This window comes from Mesocricetus auratus, unplaced genomic scaffold, assembly GCF_017639785.1.
Source record: "Mesocricetus auratus isolate SY011 unplaced genomic scaffold, BCM_Maur_2.0 Super-Scaffold_100008, whole genome shotgun sequence".
Lineage (NCBI taxonomy): Eukaryota > Metazoa > Chordata > Mammalia > Rodentia > Cricetidae > Mesocricetus > Mesocricetus auratus.
The window spans coordinates 53,355,210-53,380,793 of NW_024429192.1; the positions used below are offsets into that span (position 1 = coordinate 53,355,210).

General features: G+C 38.5%; 1 protein-coding gene across 3 annotated transcripts in view; it reads right to left on the reverse strand.

The window, feature by feature from the left end:
* Window positions 1-25,584, reverse strand: part of Gsk3b (glycogen synthase kinase 3 beta) — a 127,946-nt gene that overhangs the window by 65,382 nt on the left and 36,980 nt on the right. For all 3 annotated transcript variants that reach the window (XM_040750825.1, XM_040750824.1, XM_040750823.1), the window contains exons 2-3: window positions 12,097-12,290; window positions 1,938-2,021 (exon numbers count right to left, since the gene is read on the reverse strand). In XM_040750825.1, coding sequence (XP_040606759.1) covers window positions 1,938-2,021; window positions 12,097-12,290 — 278 coding nt within the window. The remainder of the gene's footprint in view (window positions 1-1,937; window positions 2,022-12,096; window positions 12,291-25,584) is intronic.

Here is a 25,584-nt window from a genome sequence, read left to right on the forward strand (position 1 = left end):
GACTATGTTTATTACAGTAATTAAGACATAATATTTAGGGAAATTTTAAGGAGGCATTTGTAAATGAATCTATATGTTATCTAGTAGATCATGAAACAAATCATTCTGACCTTAACTTTACTACTCTCTAGGGCATTATAATGTCTAGCATCTAATAATAAAGAAGTCATGAGGATACAAAATTCCATTATAAAAATGCTGTGGACAGAGCAGATGCTCTATAATCTTATTTGGGAAGGGACAGGAAAAAGTAAAGACATGCCAAAATAAACAGTAATGGGCAGTTTGTTAGGTTAAGAGAAAGGAAAAAAAAGTAGTACCAACCAATTGGCTGTAGAAATAAAAGAACTCGGAATACTTATGAGAATTTACAATTCCTAATATTAGTAGAGGGCTCTTTAAAAAGTAAAAAGAACTAAGAAACAAATAATAGATCAATTTGCTAATCATGGTTGTTAAACCATGTGTTATAACAATAATTAGATCTGTAGACATGAACATCACAAACATGGATTAAGTTAAGTATCTTCTTGTATTATAGGTTTGAGGTAGGGTACCTCAAATATCTAAGGACACCTAAATAAAGTTACATAAAAAAATCATTAAAAACGGTTACACTAGAAATATTCTAAAAGGCGAAAGGCAACATTGGCTTAATAACATTAAATATTACAAGCATAAAATCTGAAGCCCAAAATATCATGTGATCCCATTTAGACAAATTAAAAAAACAAGGTTGTTACTTGCCTTGATTCTTCTATTCAAACCAGTATGGGGGGGGTAAACAAGTAGAAAGGACAGTGATAGGCAGCAAGAAGGAAACCAAAGAGACTATTCAGAGGAGGAAGTGAATGGGGCATCCTTGCTTTCACAGAATTAAATGCAACCAGAAGCTGGGCAGTGGTCACACATGCCTTTAATCCCAGCATTCAGGAGGCAGAGGCAGGAGAATCTCTGTGAGTTCGATACCAGCCTGGTCTACAAGAGCTAGTTCCAGTTCCAGGACAGCCTCCAAAACCACAGAGAAACCCTGTCTCGAAAAACTAAATAAAGCAACCAGAAACAGTGGCTGTTTATAGTGAGCTTTATAGATCTAAGTTTTCCCCTGGCTAAGCAATGTCCCCCTACTTCTTTCTCTTCTAATCAACTTCCAATTAACATAATCAAATCATTTTCCTTTCTCTATTAAACAGATGACCTACCTGAAGGCTCGTAAGCACATAAGGAACACAGAAATATTAATAAAAGGTATAAATGGGCTTGAGAACTGAAGACATCTTTACTTTAAAGTAGAAAATCCTTTCCTCTCCATTTTTCAGGGAACTTAGGATGGGGCTGTTTATATGTAGCATTGGTTGACCTCTCTCACTTGAAAGTTTTATGCTTCAACTATTCATGTACTGAAGTTATAGACACATGCCACCACAGTGAGCTCAGCAAATTTGCTTTCTTTTTAAATTATGTGTTTGTATACGTTCCTGTGTACAAGAACACAAGTCCATCTCTGTGTAAGGAGGCCAGAAGAGACACTGGGTATACAGCTCTATTATTCTCAAGACAGGTTCTCTCACTGAACCTGAAGCTAGGCTGGTAGGCAGCAAGACCCCCAAATCTGTCTGTCTTCAACCCCCACAGAGCTGGGGCTGTACATGCAAGCAGCCACACCAAGTTTGACTCTGGAGAGGTCCTCACGCTGGTGTGGCAGGAGATGCTAAGTCATCTCCCAGGAGACCCAGGGAAGATTCATTAACGTTCATTTTCTCATTGACATTTTTGGGTTACAATCAACAATACCCTAAGACTTTATCTTGAGTTCAGAATCACTGTGGTTTGTGCTTTGAATTCTTCCAATCAATTAGCAAAGCTATTTGTTGGAAATACGGAGGAGTTATTTCTAGAAGAATAGAATAGTCAGTTCCTTTTTTTTCCACACCTACCTTCTCACCACTCGAGTAGAAGAAATACCGCAATCGGACTATGTTACAATGATCTAGCTTTCTCATGATCTGGAGCTCTCGGTTCTGCAAAGAAAGCACATAAAATATTTAAGAAAGCAGTTACTCATCATAATGACCAAGGTACTTCTGAAATAACAGTAAGTATAGAAATAGGCTCTGAATATACTGTTAAAATGTATGGCAAGCCAGGCACCCAGTGGCAGAGAACTGTAATCTCAGTTTTCCTGGAAGATCATGAGTTCAAAACTAATCTGGGCTACTCTACCTACAAAATAAAGATAGGAGAAAGATCGGCGCCAGTCAATGAGTCATCCCCTGCTACTCATCAGCAGAATATAGAAATTAAGGGCTGGATTTGACTCCAATATTACAGGGTTGTAAAATTCCCTCAATGATCTCCAGTAGGGCAATTTTTATAGAAGTGTCAGTCAAATCAATGTTCAGTGAACTCTTGTGTCTGAAACACACTTGATAGATGAATACTGCCATGCTCACGCCCTCACTCACATGTTCTTTACCAGTCCAGTAATGATACACCAACTCCATATGGAGCACTCCTGGTCTACAGAACAGCACATTTACTCTGTGTCATACACTGCTCAGTATAATGAACATGGAAATAAACAATACTAAGAAAGGTCCTACTCTCAAGAAACTTAAGTGTCTATGGTGAAAGAAAGAAAAATTAATGCCATTTAGAGTACAAGCTCATGCTTTACCACTGGGCTATATCTACATCCAAAGGGAATTTTAATATGTAGAAACTTAGTAATCATAAACTGATTCAATGGATGATTACTTTCTAGGAAACATAAAACCTGGTTTCCAATGTCCAGCTTCCAGAAAAAGTCCATGAAACCATGCATGCCTGCAATCTCAGAGCTCATGGGTAGAGGCAGGCACATCTTAGAATCTCACTGGCTAGTCAACCTAACCTATACAACTAGCATTTCAGGCTCACTAGAGAGCCTATCTAACTGAAGAGGGAGAATGATAGACACTCAAGCAAGGTCTTTCTCCAGGCTCTGGCCCTGTTTCCCCTCCTGCCCACCCCACAAATACCCATGATATTTAAGTCCTTTATATTTGGATATTGGTTTTGATCAAATGTATAATTATCTGTCACCTGTGTGGTCAATTTCGCAACTCTCTGTTCTTCACTTAGTCTAGAAAAAGATGTGTAGGATAGGAGAAGCAAATTGTGATTTTTCTGTTTTGTTCTTAATTACTATTTTTAAAATTTTTCTATTATAGGGGATACTATGGTGGTGAGGGACAGATATGGAAGGACTGGGAAATGAGCAGGATTCGGGTACATGGCATGAAATTCCCAATGAATCAATTAAAAATATGTTAAAAATGTCAATTTTACTAGATATAGAAAACACATTTTAGATCAAGGTATAAGGGGGAACTTTGTAAGGAGGAAAAGACTACACTCATTTGAACTAAATGTAAATGAGAATAGTTCTATGATGGTGACTACTGATATTACCTTGACAGGACCTCTGGGCGCATCTGTGATTAACTAGCTTGATCATGCAAACTGAAACAGGAAGACCCACCTGAAGTCCACTGTTCCTTGGGGCTTATGCCCTAGACTGAATAAAAGGCTAAAAACTAGCTAAACACTAACATTTGCCATTCCCTGTTTCCAGGCTGTGGATGAAACATGTCAGCCGTTTCCACAAGGACTTGCCAGCCATGGTGGACTGTACACTTGAACTTTAAGCCAAAATAAACCGTTTCCCTCTGAAGTTGTTCTTGTCAGAGTATTTTATCACAAAACAGGAAATGTAACTAAGATATATTTGAAGTTGTGAAGGCACAGCATAGCAGTTAAAAGAAAAACCTAGTGAATAGTTTTGAAATGTTCCAGAAAGAACTAGAAAGATAAGGTGGTTGCATCACTGAGAGAGTAAGGGGAAGGTAGATAAATTCAGAGAGAGGGGAAGCAGGGGGTAAAAGGGAATAAAGCCTCTTCAACCACTGTTAAGAAATTCAATAGAGATTTTGACAAGTGAAGTTATGAGCTGACTTACCATTCCAAAAGAGTGTTCTAAAAATTGAACAGAATAAGTTTGAATAATAGCAAGGAAGAATCATGAAACAGAAAGGAATGTATAATGGAATTGTAAGTCAAGAAAGAAAAGACTGTTATCTTGAAGCCATGAAAGAGCTTTTGTTTTTTAAAAAAGCGACTGCTTACATCAAAAGTTGCTAAGGGTTTAAGATAAAAACAGAAAATTGGCAATATGGCTAATATAAGAAGTCAATTTCAGAACAACGATGACACAGACTAATGAGACTGAATTAAAGTAGGTGTAGGAGGCACAGGATATTACAGATGAGAAAGTTTCAGCAGAGTTCCAGCTACAGAAGAGTGATGAGGTCAGGAAACCCACTCTCCCCAAACACACAGAAAATACTTTCCTTGGAGACCCAAGGTAACTTCGGGTAAAGTACAAGCAACCCGACAACTCTCTGAACTTCGATGTATTTCCCAACTCACACATACACCAAGTACCAAAAAGATAAGGAGCCTTTATAACTGCAAAGTGTTAAACATAAGCTCTCATGAACAGCATCTTATTAACTGTGCCAAGAAATTAATTTTTAACGTAATTAAGAAGCTAATTACTTTAATAAAAAAACTCTACAGACTACAATCAGGCAAGAGATGATAAAATAAAACATACTCCCAAGGTTTTAAAGAATCCAACTCCGTGATAATCCCCCGTGGGATGCCTTACCTACTCTGAGGAGTGAGTGGATAAGGGGTGGGATGGGGAGATGGTAGCGGGAGTGAGAGGAAACTGGGATGCTATGTAAAATAAGATTGTTTTATAAGTTAAATTTTAAAAATTAATTAAAAAAAAAGAATCTAATCTCAGGCTGGAGAGATGGCTCAGTGGTTAAGAGTGCAGGCTGCTCGTCCATAGGACCGTGGATGTATTCCCAGCACCTACATGATAGTTCTCAATCATCTGTAACTCCAGTTCCAGGGCACACAACACCTTCTTCCGGCCTCCACAGGCACAAAACACATACATGGTGCACAGAAATTCAAGCAGGCACATAAAATACAGTAATAACTCTTTTGTAAAAAGAGACGGCACAGTGGTTGAGAAGCTCCAGGAACCTGTACAGGACCAGGTTTGGTCCCAGTACCATATGGTTGCTCCCAACAGTCTGTTATTGAAGTTCCAAGGGATCCAGTGCCTTCTTCTCACCTCCATGGGCACCAGATGGACACAGACTAACACAGGCAAAAATTCACACACAGAAAATAAAAAGGTGCAAGCCTTTAATCCCAGCACTTGGGAGGCAGAGGCAGGTGGATCTCTGTGAGTTCAAGGCCAGCTTGGTCTACAGAGCGAGTTCCAGGACAGCCTCCAAAACAATACAGACAAACCCTGTCTCGAAAAACCAAAAAACCAAAACAAACAGACAAAAACAAAAACAACAACAACAAAAAGAAGCAGCAACAGACACTGGTTTTGAATAGGCAAAGCTGGTGTATTCAAAAATGAATATAAAACAACTACTATAATCATAATGTATTGACTTCCTCTGATTTCTCTCTTTCTCTCTCTCTCTCTCTCTCTCTCCTTCCTTCCTTCCTCCCTCCCTTCCTCCTTCCATCCCTCCCTCCCTCCTGTATACAGACAGCATTCTCCCTCCACATAGGCCTGGAACAGTCAGTGCTCGTAACCTCTGAGCCATCTCTCCAGCCTGACTTCCTTTAATTTCATCAAAAGATAAAACATAAGCCATAACATAAATATATTGCACAAAAAACAGTAATAGCAAAAAGGAAGGGAAATTAGGCTATATCTGAGCTACATTTTACTGGAATTAAGGCAATATTAACCTGAAATACATGGTCATAAATTAAAGTGCTAAGTATAATTCCCAGAACAACTGCTAGAGATTCTAGCTTGATAGTCTACTTGATGGGACTTAGATTCACCTAAGAGACATTTCTCTGGGCATGTATGTGAGGAGTGAGAGATGGCATGTGGATGACAAGGACCAGACTGAATGCTGACAGCACAGTTATACCAGCTAGGTTCCTAGACTGCAAAACAAATAAGAAGGCGGGAGGGAGGGAGGGAGGGAGGGAGGGAGGGAGGGAGGGAGGGAGGGAGGGAGGGAGGGAGGGAGGGAGGGAGGGAGGGAGGGAGTGAAGGTAGGAAGACATATGGACCAGAATTTATCTCTTTCTGCTTCCTGGTTGAGAGACAATGTACCCAGCTGACTCCACACCTAAAAACAGCTCTTGCCATTATATTTTCCCACCCCAATGGGCTATACCCTCAATCGATAAGCCAAAATAAACCCTTTCTGTTAAGCTGTTTTGTTTATCAGATATTTAACTATAGCAATACATGGTGTACTAAAATATTTTTGCTTGGATTGGGCTTATCTGTTCTTCATAATAGAAAGAAAGGGATTCTCATGAGGACCCACCCTTCCTTAACTTAAGGGATTCCTGACAGCTAATGGTGAAGGAATGACGGAACTTTATTCGGTGTTGTAGCAACTGATAATCTGTCCATGCTCCACTAAAATCTTCCACACATGCACATGTAAGCAACCCTAATTATATGCAGTGGGTTACACACAAGACATGGCACCAACAGTGGGGCCTGCTGGGAAAAAGGAAGATTACAGCAGAAGGGGGGATGCCCAAAACAGTCAAAAACAAGGAAAAGGTATTTTGTTAAAGACAAAGAAGCCAGTAAGTTCAGAACAAAACCAACATGAGATAGAAATCAAATGATGGCACCAGTCCTTATATGAGATTGTATAAATTATGAATGAACTGACTATGCAATCAAAAGGCAGAGATTGCCAAATTAGTTTTTTTTTTTTTTTTTTTTGAGAAAGGGTTTCCCTGTGTAGTCCTGGCTGTCCTGGAACTCACTCTGTAGACCAGGAATTAAAGGTATACCTAACCACCACCCAGCTCAAACTGGTTTTTGTTTTGTTTTGTTTTTTAAAGCTATCTATAGGAGATACAATTTAAACTGAAACACATAGACCACTTCAAAGCAAAAGAAATACCAAACAAACTATAACCCAAGGGAACTTGCTATCTTTGCTGGTCAACCAGCATTGAGAAAGGGACTAGGGAGGGAAGACAAGAAGAATCTTACATATAAAATAAAGACTTACAATTGTAATAAGCATGTAAAAAAGCTAGTTACTCAAGATATAATTTCTCGGTATAGAAATTATAATAAAGAACCATTCAAATACATCTCTAAAAGGACTGTTATGGTTTAGAGATGGAGATGTATATCATATCCTTGATCCACAGCTGGTAAATCCAATCACTAAGAGTGACTGAATCCTAAGGGTCTATTATGTTTGGGAAGGGGATAGTTGGGAAAAGGTGCTCTCTGAGAGTATGTCCTTGGACGGTGCACTCGTCCTCAGCCTGTTCCTGCAATCTTTCTGCTTCCAGATGATCAGTTCTGCTCCATTACACTCTTGTGCTGAATTATCCAGCCACAGGCCTAGAACAATAGAACCTGCTTAAACCATAAGCCAAAGTCTTCCCTTCTTTTATGTGACTTCTGTGTTTCTGTTAGGGCAACCAAAACTAACAAATAGACAAAGGATTTTGTTCATTTTTACAATATCTGATGTCTGTCTCTGTGTGTGTGTGTGTGTGTGTGTTGGGGGGGGGTAATCTGGCTTGCTTCTGAAAGGCAAGCCAGATAGATAGAGCCAAGGATTCCTGGAAGGGGACTTAGGAACCATTATGTAAAACCTGGAGGAAGTTAACTTTCAGGTGAGGAAACATCCAGCAAGCTTGCAACTGTGGGTGTAAAGTAGGCAGCATGTGTCTGTCGATCATCTTTTCTTCTTCACCAAAGTTTGTTCTATTGGCAGACATTTTCCCTCTCACAGAAAACTCTGCTGCTGCAGCAAAGCAGGAGCCACCTCAAAGATAAGACTACCTGGAGTGGGGGAAGGGGTTGGTCCTGCCTCAAGTTAATGAATGTGCCAGGCTTTATTGACTCCCCATGGGAAGCCATACCCTTTTTGATGAGTGGGTGGGAGGGGAGGAGGGTAAGCAGGGGTAACTGTGGTTTGTATGTAAAATGAATAAAAAATAAAATAAAAGACTACCTTCTCCAAATATAACTTGTTTAAAAAAAAAGATATTATCCAAAGGACTGAATCAGTTTAATCCCTGTCTAAATCTTTGATTCCATAGTAAAATCAGATGTTCCACAAACATCAGATGTTCAACAAACACTCTACAAATGGCCTTTAAAAAAAAAATCTCAGTATAACTCCAGGTATACAACACATTATTTTCTACTCAACTAATTATATGTCAGAACTAAGGGTCTCTGCCTGAAAAATGATATGCTACAAGCAGGCAAACCAAAGCTTCCAACACAGGTGACTGACATTAGCTCACTGCTGTATTGTATGTGAGCCAGCACAGGCGTGTGGTCTGAATGATATGGCACCCAGGAGCTTGTGTTTGATGACTGTCTGGGAAAAATTAGGACCTGTGGCCTTGGAAGACATGTGCCACTGAGACTGAGGGTGGCCTTTGAGGTTTCAAATGTTCATGCCATTCCCACTTAGCTTTCTCTCTACCTGTGCTTGTGGATCGGATCAAGATTCGAGCTCTCAGTATCACACCTGCCTGCTGCCATGCTCCCCTCCATGATAGTCACGGACTCTAACCCTCTAATCTGTAAGTTCCGCATAAACTCTTTCTTCTATACATTGCCTTAGTCATGGTATCTTATCACAGAGATAGAAAAGTAATTAAGACAAGGAGAAAAGAGAAATCCTACTTGCTACTTTGTAAGATGTTTTGCAAGCCTGGCAGGCAAAACATCTTATATACAAAGATAACATTTCTAAATAATATCGAGAGCCACGACTAAGAACCACGAGTATGTTCTGAGTAAGAGATTTGTTTTGGGAAGATTGCCAGCTATGAAAGAGGTTATATAAGGGATGAGGGGAGGAAAGAAACCCGGGACTGCAGTGAAGAGAAACACAAGGACTGAGAGGCAGATTAACAACTGCTAAGTGGAAAAGAAGACCATCTTCCAGGCTTTTTACTCTATGGCTACTGACACAGTGGAAAGGTCTTCAGGAAGTAGGAGGGGGAAGTTCAGCTTGGTACACTGGGTAGTTTGAATGTATTTGGCCCTCATAATCACATAGGGCATGGCACTATTTGGAAGTGTGGCTTTGCTGGGGTGGGTATGGCCTTGTTAGAGGAAATGTGTCACTGTAGGGGCAGGCACTGAGGTTTCTTAAGCTCAGAATAATTCCCAGTGTGTTAGTTAGTTCAACTTCCTAGTGCGTGCAAGATGTACATCTCTCAGCATGACATCTGCCTGCAAGCTGCCACACTCCCCTCCATGATAATGGACTGAACATGTGATACTGTAAGCAAGCCTGCTCAATTAAATGGGAAGCAAAGGAAACTAGAAATACACAAAATGTGTATGAAATATAGACACTCTGGATATGTGTGAGCAAAACACATATGCTGTTTGTGTAAGGACAAAGGAGAAAGAGAATGAAACATCACATTCTCTAGTTTACTTTAGAATAAATACTACTAGATAACAGCAAGTGTTTTCAAGTTAAGTGCAGAAATTACAGCACTCACAAAACTATTATGGGACAGGTTATCATTCCCTCAAGATTTTAATCAAAGAATCACCATGTGATCCAGAAATTCCACATGTGTGTGTGTAAATTAACTAAAAACATTCATTGCTCCCAACAGCCATAAATAAATAAATAAATAAATAAAGGTACAGTCTGTGTATCAACAAAACGTAACACAGTCTAACGCTATTTGACCAAAATTAAGAATTCAGTACTGACAACATGCTGCTCCAACAGGCCAAGATGCACCTCCTGAACAGCACAAGACTTCTGGGCTGGGCTGTGGTTCTAGCACCAAGGCATGCAGACATATAAGCCAAACAAGCACACCTTTAATCCCAGCACTTGGGAGGCAGATGCAGAATAATCTCTGAGTTCAAGGCCTGTCTGGTCTACAAAGTGAGTTCCAGGACAGCCAAGGCTACACAGAGAAACCCTGTCTTGAAAAACAAAACAAAATAAAGAGTTGCTCGGTTGCCTTGTGTCTTCACAGCAATAGACCAGTGACTAAGACCATATACAAAGGTTTTATTGGAAGTTTTTGTATCCATATTCATCTTATATAAGAAATTAAATTTATAGTTTTCTTTTTCTGCTGGATATTTATCTGGTATTGAGGTAACACTAACATTGTAAAAAGAATGTGGAACTACTCTTTCCTCATCTATTTTATAAATAATCTGCCTAACATTTTGACATTAGTTTTTCTTCTTTGAAGGTCTGGTAAAATTCTAAAATGAACCCATAGATTTTTTTTTTTCCTATTGGGGAGGTTTTTAATTGATGCTTCTATCTCATTGGTTTTTATGGGTCTCTTTAAAACTATACACTTTGATTTAACATTATAGGTCATCTGGAAATGTATTCATTTATAGTTTAGTGGGTCATATATTTTTAAATTTCCTTCTTGATTTCTCCTTTGACTCAATTACCATTCAGTAGTTATTAGGATAACTGTGGTTTTTAGCTCTACTAAGTGTTTTTAATGAAGTTGAGTTTTTTATTCATTTGGGTGCATATTTAAAATTATAACACCCTCTTGATTTTCCTCATCTCTTCTGATTAGTTGGAAGTGTACTGTCAAATATCAGAATACCTATACCTATTTGTTTTTTTTATTTCCATCTGCTTACAAAACCTTTCCCTATCAGTTTACTCTAATGTGGTATCAGTTGTTGATGACAATGTATATTTGGAAGCATCAAAAGAAATTGTTTTCTAATCCAATTTACTAATCTGTGCCATTTTATTTGGCAAAATCCCATGAGAGCTCCAGGATATAGTAATTCAAATCCCTAAGAATACTATCTCTCCTTATCCTTAAAATATGTTATACACAGGAGTGCACATTCACAATAAAACAGTACTGACTTCACATCCACTATTTTCTCTTTATCCCAATCACAAATGAAACCAAATAGGAGACTTGAAACCTACGACTCAGTGCAAAGGAAAATTAATAGTTAATGAAACTAAGACCACTAATTTAAAATACACTTACTGATACTCAAATTGTAAAAACCATGTTCAAACACCAAAAGTCATTTTTCAGGACTGACTGACCTACTGCCTGTTTTAATATTAAAGAACTCCTACATCAATCAGGTAGCTAGTTGAAGTTTACTCCCATACCACAGACACTCCCTTACAAAACAATTTTTTAACTGTGTCATGGAACAATGGGAGGGGTGCAGAACAGAGGAAATGCAGTTAGTTATCTATTCAGTCTTTCCTCTAGACATACCTAATTATTTCCTATTTCCGTAAGCAGATTATATAAATTCCTGAGTTATATAAGTTCCTCATATTAAATGACACAGCCTTAAATTGTAAGAGAAATTATTATTACATGATAAAATAAATTGATCAACAGAGAAAATTTTATTTTTGGCCTCACCTATTTTGGTAGTAAGATAGAGAGATTTAACAAGATAGTAAAACAAGAAATGATCACAAAGTGGTTCTCATCACTTAGGAAGTACATTATTTAGTGACAAAACAAATCAGTAAAAAAATTAAATCCAAGTCAGTTGTGATCTGTACATGTAATCGCAGCCCTGAGCAGGTTCGACCACAGGAGGATGGTGAGTTTCAGAGAAGGCTGGGCTGTATATACATAGGAAGGGAAGGAAAATGGAAGGAAAGGGAAAGGAGAGGGAAAGGCCAGATGAGGGAAGGAGGAGGGGAGGGGCAGAGAACAGAAAAGGAAAGGAAAGGATATAGCTCAGTGGTTAAGAGCAATATAATTTATTTATTCTTATTTTATGTACATTGGCATTTTCCCTGCATGTATGCCAGTGTGAGGGTGTCAGGACTTGGAGTTACAGACAGTTGTTAGCTCCCATGTGGGTGCTGGGAATCGAACCAAGGTCTTCTGGGAAAAGAGTTAGTGCTCTTAACCACCAAGCCATCTTTCCAGCCTGCAAAATATTTATTAATATATAGTAACAAAGATATAAACACCAGGTTTTACCTTAAATCGCTTGTCCTGCAAAACTTTCTTGATGGCAACCAGTTCTCCTGAATCACAAAGTTTGGCTTGGTACACCACACCAAATGATCCATTTCCAATCACTTTAGTGTCTGTATAGCTGACTTCCTGTGGTCTGTCAGGGCCCTGTCCAGGAGTTGCCACTACTGTGGTCACCTTGCTGCCATCTTTATCTCCTACAGGAAGAGAAGGATTTAAAACAAAAATTAAAACAGTATAGAAGTATACCACAAAAAAAAAAAACGTGCCAACACTTACAAAGTAATTATATTCTTTACTTAAGTATTTATTAGTTTAGCATATAAGCTTTCAATTACAAGCAATTTAAACCCACAATTTACTCAGTCATTCTAGTTAAGTTCATTCTGCTTCATTGCTGAAAACAACCGCCTATAATGTAAATGCATTGTTCTCTTATCAAATAATGGCATTGTGAAGAGGAGGTCTGGAGGAAGGGTGAATATCACAGGACAACAGGGAAGGGAGATATGATCATAGAAGTGTGCAAGTGAAACTGCCAAAGAACAATTTTTAAATACTACTAATGGGAAGCCAGTTATCATGGCTCAAGGCTGAAATGAAGGCAAGGCTATCACAAGTGCAATGTTGTCCAGGCACATACTGAGAGTCTACATAAACCAAGTGCAACAAAGTTGAAGTTGCCTCAAGTCAAAGTACAAATGGTGGACTCCCTTGAGGTTCTGTCTGTTTTTAAAAGGCCATTTACTTGAAAACAAAATAAATGTAACTAAAAATCTAAGTACACCAATTCCATCCTGATCATTCTGCCTTTCGGAAAGTAAGGCTTTGAGTTGCTTTTATCTTATTCCCTTTTAACAAATTAGCATAATACCTTTGAGATAATGGTCACATAAGAAATTTAACTTTTGGAGGTGGGGGTGAGATAAGGTTTCTCTGTGTAGCCCAGGCTGTCCTGGAAATCAGAGATCCACCTGCCTCTGCCTCCCAAGTGCTGGGAGGAAAAGAACTTAATTGGATGATAACAAATAAAACAAAGCACAATAAATCCCATTCTGAACTGAGCCCAGGTGTGTGACTTACCTATGTACCCTCATCTAATTTACAGACCTTTCCTTACCTTTTTGCGTTGCCTCATCCTTAGCAGCAATCCAGATGGCCCCCTTCAAGCTCAAGCCAAACTTCCCATTTGATTAGACAGTCCACAATTGTTTCTGAATTCCAAACTATCCTAGGCTACCTGTTGCCTGGTTTTAGTGACTTCACAATACAAGAAAGTTTTAGAAACTAGAGCCATGACAAAATGACAATTACAACTCTAGTATTTCCAAACAAATCTAACACCAATCCAATGCAAATTATAAAAGTATATGTATATAATGTAAGTTATTGAGTCTGACTGAACTGTATCTTTTTCTATTTCTCTTCCATCATGTGCCTTTTATTTTTAAGATGTCAACTGATCTAACCCAGGCATTCCCCATATCAAATACCAGTTTCTTGATAAAAGAACAGTCATAATGTTGGTGGCATACGATGACCGATATGTATCCATTTAATACAGAGAAAAGCAAATATGCAGTGTCTGCGAGATCAAGCTTTTCTTAAAAGATGCCCTTCATATCAGATACAATGACTGCAGTTTATGAATAATTTCTAAAAAGGAAGGCCAGGTGATTTACATGTAGTCTGGCATTATGTCTTTAGTTTCAAGGCAATAACTCAAAAATTTATTACTAGTGCGAATTTCAAATAAGCATAGTATCACCTATTGAAAGAAAAGTCAACACCACAATGCAAAGAAACAGAAGCATACATCGACACATATTGTGGTCCTCAGAGCTCTTAATTTCCCAACTTCTAGTAAAATAAACCCGGTGTTCTCTAAAATCCACTTTAATTCTAAATTATCTGTTCCATCGTCAAGAATCTGACTATACTAATCTTAATTACAATTTTTCAATTGGTTGTAAATTCTTCCTCCTCCTCCTCTTCTTCATCTTTGGGTTTTGGAGACAGGGTTTCTCTACTTAGCTCTGGCTATCCTGAAACTCACTATATGTACAAAGCCAGCCTGGATTTTGAGACAAACCTGCCTTTGTCCCTTAAGTGCTGGGTTTAAAGAGTTGCACCACCAAGCCCAGCTCATTTTTAAACACAGATTCATACTTTTAAGAAATGCAGGGCAGCTGGGTGCTGGTGATGCACACCTTTAATCCTATCACTTGGGAGGCAGAGGCAGGAGGATCTCTGTGAGTTTGAGAGCAGCCTGGTCTACTAAGAAAGTTCCAGGTCAGGCTCCAAAGCAATACAGAGAAACCCTGTCTCAAAAAAATCAAAAAAGAAGGAAGAAGGAAGAGGGAGGGAGAGAGAGAGGGAGGGTAAAAACAAATGCAGGGCAGCGAAATACAGAAAAAATAAAATATAAAGCACTGAATGTACTTTATTATCCAGGTATTTCAAAGAAAATAATCTCAAAAAATTTCCTAAAGTCTTTTCTCTATAGCATGAAAGTGAAAGTTATGTGATTATAATTCCATTGAACAGGTCTCCTTTCCAAACCTAAGAGGTCTGATTCGCAGAACAAAGCATTCCTACTTTACAGTAGATAGCTTGTATGAATGATTGATCGGCTCCACAGAACACAGAGAGAGTATGCCATTCTCCTGTACGAAGACATTTCAATACAGAAAACAGGAACCCCAGTTTTGAATTGGTTCCTGTAAGACATGCAGTCACAGTGGCATCCGTAATGACCTTCCCCATTTGCCTCCTCAGGTAGTACTTGTAAAACCACCCTTTCTGTTTCAGGAGGTTGGGTACAAACTATTAAAGACAACAAGCACAACCCTGGGATTTAACACTTTTTTCATTCTAAGCTTGCTAACGTCTAGCTATCCTAGCATCCTGATTGGCAAATGGGAAAAGGTACAAATAAAGGTAACAGCTGAAATAGTAGAGTGGACAAACTAAGAATGCTTTATCTATGCCTATTCAAGATTTGGGAGGAGTGGGAAGAAAGGGGACAGGGTCTCACTGTGTAGATCTGGCTGGTTTCGAATACCTTATAGAGAGAGAGATCCTTGTCCTCAGAGACTCACCTGCCTCTACCTCCCAAGTGCTATATTACCATACCCAAAACAAAGAGATTCTTGGGGCTTGTTACCCTTGATCTGTGACTGCCAGGACAAAGACCAATCCTTTGGTAGAAATGAAAACATTTGCTCTCAAGCAGTTAGGGAGATTTCAGAGAACTCTTATGTCACATATCTCTGCTAACCTAAACATGTCGGGAGTACACTAAAAGCAATGGATCACAGGCTATCCATAACAACTAAATCCAAAACCTTCAATCTTTTCTAACTGCTTTATTCAGAGTTTAACTTCAAAAGAGTGTTAGCCTGTCTTCAGAAATAAGCAGGGTATGGTGGTGCAAGCATTTAATCCCAGCACTAGAGAGGCAGAGGCAGGTGGATCTCTGAGTTCCAGGCCAGCTTTGTGTATATATAGTGAGTATCAGAATAGCTACAGCTTTGTGAGAGACAAAATAACCAAAAGAAAAAGAAAAAGAAAAAAAGACAAGAAACTAAGATCTTTTTGAAGCAAAGAAAGATAGAATTTAAAGCCAATTGAAAAACTGTAATTAAGATGAACATGAATAACAGAGTTGAAGAACACAATAAGGCAATACTGGGAGAAAGTTAAATATTACCTGCAATTAGTGACTGGTGTGCCAAGGAAAAGCATGTCACCAGTGGCATGGGAATCGGCTGACTTGGCAACAGCATAACAATTATATAAACTTATATGGTGTTTTCCCAGATAACTTCCCACTTCACTGTCTCATATACTTTAATATTAACATAAAAATGAGGACCTATTATATTTCCTATGCAAATAAAACTGGGTAAGAAAGACTAACTTATAAACTTTAATACAATGCCTTGTGTTACCGCTCCTTCACTGTATAACCCATCTGCTGCCTGAAGACTAATTTCACATGCTTTCCTACTCCCACAAAAGGATAAAGTCTGGTAAATAGCCTCTAAAAAGACTGGCTCCAGGGTGGCAGAAAGTACTGGAATATAGAACAATCTTTACTATGTCCCAACCTTGACTACTTACCTATGACTAGAAGAAGGTATTTATAAAAATAGTTTGGCAACAATATGTCTTGAAATTTTTACTTCCCAAAAGCACATGAAAAATAAAATCTTGGCCACGCGTTGGTGGCACACACCTTTAATCCCAGCACTCGGGAGGCAGAGGCAGGTGGATCTCTGTGAGTTCGAGCCCAGCCTGATCTACAGAGCAAGTTCCAGGACAGGCTTCAAAACAATACAGAGAAACCCTGTCTTGAAAAACCAAATAAATAAATAAAATCTTCAAACACTAGACTCTGTGACCATCTAAATAATTTAACATTAACCACTAAAAGTACATAGATTACTATGTACCACAAAAGAACACCACTGATATATATATATATCCAAAATCCTCATGAAAAACTAAAAATAGCAAATCTGTCACACTAGAAAAAGCAAAAAAACACTTTGCCTAGAGCTAAGTTTTCTTAGAATACATGGCATAATAATTCTCCACTAGTTATACATCACAAACCATTAAAATAAAGTTGGTCTTAAAACAGCAAAACAGTGGCAATTAGCACAGCTCCAGACTCTCTCTTACTCCTCAGTTCTTCAGAATTTGGTTGCATTACCATGATCCCTCATGGAAATAATGGAAAGATCATTTGAAATAAAAACAACCACCTTCCAGCCAGCAAGACGGCCCAGCAGGTAAAGTGCCTACTGTGAAACCCTGCTATCCCAGTCAATGCAGTATCCACATGAAGGGAGAGAACCCATGCCTTCCATACCTACAGACGGACTGTGCGTGTATGCAGACACACACTACTACATAGAAAAGTTTTGAAAACATCTTTAAAAAGCAAGGACTATCTTTGGAGACTGTTAAATATAGAATACAAAAAATGTGGAAGTGAACATCCAAAAATATAAAAAGTCCACCTCAAGAATAAAAATTTGAGACTCTAGCATTGTCATTTTAATTTTATGTGAATTAATAAATCTTAAAGCATACTGCCATTTTTTTTCTTATCCTTCTTAAAGGGGCCAGCTCTCAAGATTCAGATGAGAAAAGGCAGCAAGTGAAACATGTTTAACCAGGAGGTTTTTAGAGGGTATTAATAAGCCACACAACCCAAAGGAATGGCCCTGAAAACCGTCCATGTATTGCTCTAGTGACTGAAGTGGAAGTGGGAACATGGATTTGATGGAAACAACACACACTGAACGGACTGCAACATGCCATCTGGGGCTACACAGAGGCCGCCAAGCTTCCTCATTTCCCACCCACATTATGATGTGGAAAAATGATACTACCTATCACTTCTTGATCACAAAGAGAAATAACAGTAATTTTCAAGTAAGATTATGGCTGTCAGAAAAGGAAACACTAACTGGCTGTTGTCAATTTTCCAGGTTAAAAAAATCAATTCTATTTGTAAAAATTGGCTAAAGAAAAACGATTAAAGTAAGATGCTTTCCCCAAAAACTTGCTTAGAAACACAAACAACATAAAAGTCACAAAGGAAAATAAAAAATGAGGCCTACAGATTCAGAACAAGGCAAATTCTAAAACCTCACAATGAAAATAAAAGTCCCTACTCTTTTCTGGGGACTCTCTAGGCCACAGTGCAATTTTTCATAGACATTGGAGCAAATGAAGCTAAGGAAGAAAGAAAAGGAATCCATGGAAATCAAATAAAGTAGTCAATCCTAATAATCTGTAATAGCACAGAAAATTCCATGGCAACTTCTAAGTTAATAGCTAACAAGTTAAAGAAAAAAATTTTCAACCCACATAATCCTATCTAACGCAGTAGAGAAAATCAACCAAGCAAAAACAATTGACTGAATTTGTGTTTCTGAAAGGGCTAGCCTGTGTGCACCTTGCAGCACTGGTTGTAAACACACAACATAAGCACTTTGTGCTGCCACAACACAAACTGCCAACCAAGCACTGCTGCCTGAAACCCCTTGATTCACATTTAAGACTACTATACATATGAACAAGTCTTGTTTACTATATACACAAAGCTTTCTGCTCTTACAGAAACAAGGACTTCCATGTTTTTTCTACCATCATCCCTCAACATCTAACAGGTTAGTTATCTTTGTATTATTAAAATTGCTGCTGAAGCTGGAAAGAAGGCTTGGCAGTTTAGAACAATTGTTGCTCATGCAAAGGACCTAGATTTAAGTCCCAGAGCCCATGTAGTGGACTTACAGTTACCAGCTCTGTTAGAGTACCAAGGGATCTAACTCTAACCCTCTCCTACTATCAGTGGGCACAAGGCAAATATGTCATGACATACATGTATGCAGGCAAACAGATGAACTTAGTTAGAAAGACACTATTCAGGTACAGAAAAGTCACAGAACAAGAGTCTGAAGCGGAGAAATTAACTGCATGCCTGCTAGTGTTCAGCCACTTTCTCCACCCCTATATTCCCAAGTTTAGGGAATGGAACAAACTAGGGGGTTGAATCTTCTCACCTCAAGTAACATAATCTCCACAGAAAGGCTCATTTCTCAACACGTGCCATGCTGACAACACTATGTCAATGTACTTCTACCATTTGCAAAGCATTAATCTCAGCACGGATTAAACAATTCACCAACTATGAAAACTTGGAATCGGGAGGTGCAGCTCAGTGGTCATATGTTTACCTAGCATGTATGAGTATCTAAAGATACTCTACATTGTGTAGTATCAAATATAAACTTATTTATGTAAAAATAAGCAAACATCAATCTCAGTGTGCAAATTTGATTTTATCTTTAATAAGTGGTAAAATTATACTTAAGGAATTTTCTGAAATATATTTGACTTCTTAACAGTCAATGTATGGTGTAATATGTATATTTGTTTTAGAATTTTAAAATTTCATTGTTTTCAGTGTCTGCCCCCTCTTGATCTTGGGAGTAGTTTCTCTCCCACACAGTGGCATGCAGGGGTTGAACTCACATGATATGGCTTGTACAGTAAGTGCCTATCCCTACTCAGCAATCTTGCTGGTATCGTATACCTATATTAGATAGTGGTACACCTCACATGGCAGGAAAAAAAAGTCAAACAAAAAGGGGGTGCAAGAAGAAAAGTTTAAGACCTGCTCTAGGAGACTGCAATCATTACCACCTAGATCAGAGAGGAAATACACTTTCCCTGGTGGCCTAGCAAAAGGACTGCTGTGACTGGTACAAAAGGACAACGTTATAAACAAGCCCTCATTTGTATGAAAGAGTTCTTGTGACTGGTGAAAGTGCCCCTTTTCTACCTATGTAAGAAGACTATCTGGTTCACTTTTTGAGCCAACTAACATATATACTCCTGTGTTGTTGTCTCCCTTTATGTTACAACATTAGGCTCAGTGAAAAGAGTTTCTTAAATGGACTTTTCTTGTCTGCTTCTAGACAAGCAGACTGAGGAGGTAGCCTAAGAGGACAGTAATGACACAAGAGACAGACAGTGGCCACAGCAGCACTGACAGTGAGAACAGAGGGGTGACAGCAACAGTACACCATGCTATAGAGGCGGCAAAGTTTCCAGTTGTTTTGACAGCAGCAGATGAAGATGAGGTGGATCCACCAGCTAAATTGCAAAAGCAATCCAAACTCAATAAGCATCAGAGGCATGGAGTTGCACAACTGGCCAACAGAGACAGGCAGAGCTAAACAGTGGGCAAACAGAGTTTCCGGTGCAGTGAATGAAGTAGCTAGGTGCATTAAGTAGGTTATACAATAGGTTTGGCCAACAGCAACAAAAGCAGCAAAACAAAACAAAAAAGGCAGTGGCAGCTACCTCCCAAGCAGTGGCCAAAGCAAGCTATAATAAATGGCTGCTGTGAAGGGTGGAGAAATCCAAAACTTCGGTCTATAAGCTGCCTTGAAAGGCTGAAGAATCCTCCAGGAACCACAACAATTGTAAAGCTACCTGTCCCAGTCAATAGGCTACACAAGATATAAAACACTAGAGGGAGCTACCTACTATTGTTATTGCTTGTTTGCTGCCGCTGCTGTCAAACACTAAGAACGATAAAGATGGCCAAGACCAATACTTTTCCTTGCCTGCCCACGTTCCAAGTAAAACAAAAAGGACTCCAGCAAACCATACACTGTACTGTAACAGGCTATCTGTAATAAAAGCAGGGTGCCACTTCAAAGAATCCATGAGGAATGCTAACACTAAGTAGTCTTGGGGCTTTTTGCTTGTTTGCTTGTTTTTAACAGCACTGATATACTGGATGTTCAATAATTTATACCCTTCGAATTCTGACTTACTGGACAGAAAAGAGAGATCCTCCCTCTCCACTCTGCTCTTGTACCTCTGTCTGTGACCTACTGCAATGCTCATCACAATGTTCTATACTTAGTAAAAGCATTGGTCCCTCACTTCACTAAGTGCTCAGCAAACGTTTGTTACAGGATTTACAAAGACCATTCAAGCAGAAAAACTGTTACAATTGGAGAACTGACTATACTTCAGGCCTAACGTAATATTGCCTTTACTTTTTTCTATGCTTGCCACAATCCGGATCCAAATCCTGGGAGTAAAGCATATAAATGCCTTTACAACAGCAAAATGTTAATTCTAGACTCACTGAAAACAGGTCAGTGTTTGCCACACATGGGTTTAACACTGGCAGAATAGTTGGCCTATTCCAACTCTTCCAACAACATGCTATGCCCTTTGCTATTAAGACAACACATCGCTCTTTAGGACCAAAAACCTGTGTTCAACAAAATTAAAAGCCTCAAGTATTTCACACAAGATCTGATAACAGAATCTATAGCCACCCAAAATTTTTCTTGGAAATAGTTATACTAGTTTTGAATTAACTTTTATCTTCTCTTAGAAGTATAACTGTACTTTAAAACAAGCAATAACCCCAAAAGGAGAATGAACTGCATTAATTTAGCAGTCTGAATTTCAGGATTATTTTACTAAAAATAACAGAATCAAGCATATTTTCTATTTTTTTTAGCTTCGTCCATGAACTAGAATAGAATCAAGCCAAACCTACAATGAATAAATAATCCACTTGATCTAACTCCACACTTGAAATAATTACAAGACAGATTTTACAAATGAGTATTGACTGGTATCTAAAAGATTTGCATGGTGTGCACACAGCATTTTAACAGCCTTTAAATTTTTAATGGACTTACCAAACTGCCCAATTGTGAGAAGGTAAATAGAGTGTACTTTTTCCTTTAAGAAAGTTAAGTTTCCAGATTAACAATATAGAAACACCATGCATGTAAGTAAAGAACCAACTGTAACTGCTTACAGTAAAAAAGCAAACAATTACTTTAAGATCTATGATTCTGATTCAATGAGGGTTTGTTTCTTGCCCAATCACAAATCCAAGTATAGTACCAGAATTAACACTACATGGTTTGCAATGGATTAAATCTATTTGGGACCTACCTCCCACCCCTTCATCCCAACGGACACAAGCTAGTGGCTTACTCAATTCTGCCTTCCACTGAGATAGCCAAACTTCTTTTGTAATGGGGCCAGCTTCCAAATACCGACACAGAGACTTCTTATTAATTATGAAAGATCAGCCTTAGCTTAGGCTTGTCCTTATTAACTTAAACAAACTCCTTTGTATTAATCCACTTTTTTTGCCTCATGGCTTTATACTTTTCTTCCATTCTGTCTGTCAGACTCCCTCCCATGTATTTTTGGTGTCTCGATGTGGACCTAGATTATCTCCTACTTCCCCCACTCACACAACAAGTCCTGCCCATACCTCCTGCCTAGCTATTGGTCGTTCAGCTTTTTATCACACCAATCACAGCAATACATTTTCACAGTGTACAAATATCCCCCAACACTTCTTTCGCAAAGCACATTACACAAGTTTTATGTTCATTTTTACACATATTTTAAAGTGTAAGATTATTAAGCTAAAAAGTACTGTTAAATATCACTGACAGCAGGGTTTGCATTCTCTAGGTTTCTGCTTACTCCAGGTGGTCCTATGTGTTTTACTAATCACTATTTAACAACTAGAATGCATCACATGAAGGCAACACTCATGTTCATAACATCTTTCTTGGAATAACTCCATTTCACACCTACACACACAGCAGACTGTAAAGTAACTGCTCATTTAAGTAAAAAACCCTGTAGCTGCCAGTATACTTCAGAAACTACATACAGATGAAGTAACTGAAATAAACACACTAGACTTTAAAAGATATTACAAGACAACTAGACTATTTGACAATGTTCCCTAGGACCAATCATCATCACCAGACCACCAATATCACAAGCAATATGTGTATGAAGCACTATACAATTTACAAAGTATGTCACCATACATTATCTCATCTAAGCTAAAACATAATCCTGAGAGGTAGATAAAAAACCAACTTGAAACCAAAGAGAAGGGGGTTAAAGCTCAAAATCTAACTTGAAATTATTAAGGATTATATAGTAAAAACTAAGCTCTGGCCATCCAACTCTCAAGATCTGTGCACTGTATTGCACATGGGGGTGAACTGAGTCATGTATATTCCATTACAAATCCAAGAAAACTTAGTCCAATAAAGTAAAGTCTTCACACCTTCTAATACAAAGTGCAAGAACATTTTTAAAAATACAACAGCTTCATTTTGCCTGAGATATAAAACTACTTGACAGATGCATCGATCATCTAAAATTGGTAAAAGGAGAGCCAGAATTTCCCTAAGTTAAAAAAAAAATCAAGTCAGGGTATTGATAGCAAATATTTAAGCAAATTTATCCCAATACAAATAATCAACTGCTTGATATCAGTTGTTACTCTTCCAAGAATAGAAAGAGCATGAATGGAAAACAGAGAAGCATGATTTTTCTATGAGCAAGAAGGAATGTGAAGAGCAGATCTTACTAAATTACACAATAGTTTTGATAAATTCAAAAGTATAAATTTGCTTAAAAATAAGATATTGAATGAGAATTTCCCTAGTTTATAAACTAATGATTTTGATGTCAAATTATTCAAATAAAAATGGAAAGGTTGGACACCGTTTCCCCGCTTTTCATCTGAACAGACTCCAAAGACTCCTCAGTGGTTACTGCTCAGCACAAGGACTGCCAGCCCAACACGTCAGCATCCTTAAATCAGTAATCATTCACATATAAACCCTTCCCATTTTCATGAGCTTGCAGTAATTTTACAACCATCTAATCAATCCCAGACAATTGTCAAATATCCCAGGTTGCTCTACCTTCCACTGTTCTTTCAAATCTTAGTCATTTGGGGAAAAAAATCCTTTTTCCTTCCTACATATTTCATCTCAAATCCCAAGATCTAAAATCAACCTTAATCATAGAAGAAAGGAAAGAAGGAAGGAAGGCAGAAAAACATGGAGGGAGGGAGGGAGGGAAGCACAGTTTCTGCAACTTATAAAGCTGCTTATCGATTTCCCATAACTCTCCATTTCCAATGTCCCCCTCCTCCTTGCTATTAATGAATTTTTATTTGTCACTGTAAATATGCAAATGTCTATGGTAACCACTGCCCAGTTATTAAGCCTTTATAGGAAAGCCTAGGAAACTACATTTAAAAAGACATATTGGGGCAGTGGTGGTGTGCATGCCTTTAATCCCAAGTGGAGGCCAGTTCCAGGACAGCCAGGGCAATACAGAGAAACCCTGTCTCAAAAGAAAGCAATAGAAAAAAAATTTTTTTAATGTTAACTAAAAACCCAATTTAAGACTCAAATCCACATCCATTTTTATACTTGTTATTATCTTCCAGTAAAGATTGGCTTAACATCCCCAACCCTTTCCCTGCCAAATAAAATAAAATAGAAAACAAAAAGTCTTAAAATCTAGCAATGCCATACTATGTCAGTTTCCAGAGCAAAGCCACTTTGTGTCTCTCCCTCATGAAGCTGCACTAGAAGAGAATCCCCCTGGGTTCTTAGTAAATACAAAGGCTGCTGGAACGACAGTCCCACTACACTCACTTGCCTGAGAAGCATGGCTGCTGATCTTGATAGTGGGTCATGAAAGACAAAAGAGGACTCCCTTAATAGAGCATCTCCTGCATTGCTTACTCACTACTTCAAATGTCAGAAGCCAGGAGAGACATAAAGGCAGGAAACGATCTCACTTTGGAAGGCCCAAATGTCTAATTTGTCCCTTTTCAGATATTTTTTGTCAGCTATGATTACTGATGAGAAGTGAAGAGCTCCTAATTAAACAAGTCATTTGTAAAATCAGTTTACCAAACCACATTTAGAAAACAATGATGAGTGAAATCAAAACACATATGCTGTTTTACTTTTTAAAAGTCATCTAAACTGAGGAAGTAATATTAATTTGTGCTGCCACTCTGTTTCCTTCTGTAGCATCATTTCCCCCTGAGAACTGTCTATGACAGTCTTCAATTTAGTAACAAAGTAAGCTATTAAAAAAGTGTGCAGGAAAGGGAAGAACACATAATAACAGCTTCCTACACTTAATTGCTTTACCCCCCCCCGCGCCCTCATTTATCACCTGTGGGGCCACCCACTTTCCAGGTTACTGGACTAAACTGAGAGAAGAAACAGAATCCCACAAAGAATGTACCCCTGATCTTGAGTCATTTTGAAGACTTTTCTTTATCTCACTACTATACATCAAGGTACACAGGATTCAGCAGGGCACTCGTGGCACATGCCTTTAATCCCAGCACTCGGGAGGCAGAGGCAGGCAGATCTCTGTGAGTTCAAGACCAGTCTGGTCTACAAGAGCTAGTTACAGGACAGCCTCCAAAGCTACAGAGAAACCCTGTCTTGAAAAACAAAAACAAACAAACAAAAAAGAGCCATATTCATAAAGGACAAAGACCCAGAAGGGGATACACTATAAGGAAAGTCACTGATGGGCACCATATTAAGACTAAAGACCTGGAGCAAACAGCTCATTTTAACCACGTATAAAGCCTTTTCTTTCCTTTTCTTTTTTTTAAGATGGAAACATACTATGGGGGAAAAAAAAAACCAAACTAAAAATCTTAAGTGAACTCAGGTGGTGTACTTGTAGCTCTGAGCATTTGGCAATTCGATGCTTTTTTTGGTTACATAGTGAGAATTGTCTTATAAAAACCTGATGGAAGAAATACAAGAAGCTGGGGGATGGGGGGGGGGAGATGGACTTTTCAGAGATTTAGATGCTACAGAAGAACTTTAGGCAATGGTGATAAAATAACAGGTAAAAAAAAAAAAAAAAAAAAGAGGGAAAATCTGTTTGGTCCCTGCATTAGACTGCTGCTGCTACACTAACAACTTGCCACAAAAATTATTCTCTTAGTGGTGGGACCAGAAATTCAAAATCACAACCCCTCGCCTCCTACTCTCCTCTCTTCCTCCTCCTTGGGTACAGAACCTGTTTTGTGTCTTTACAGCTATGTCCATCCACTCT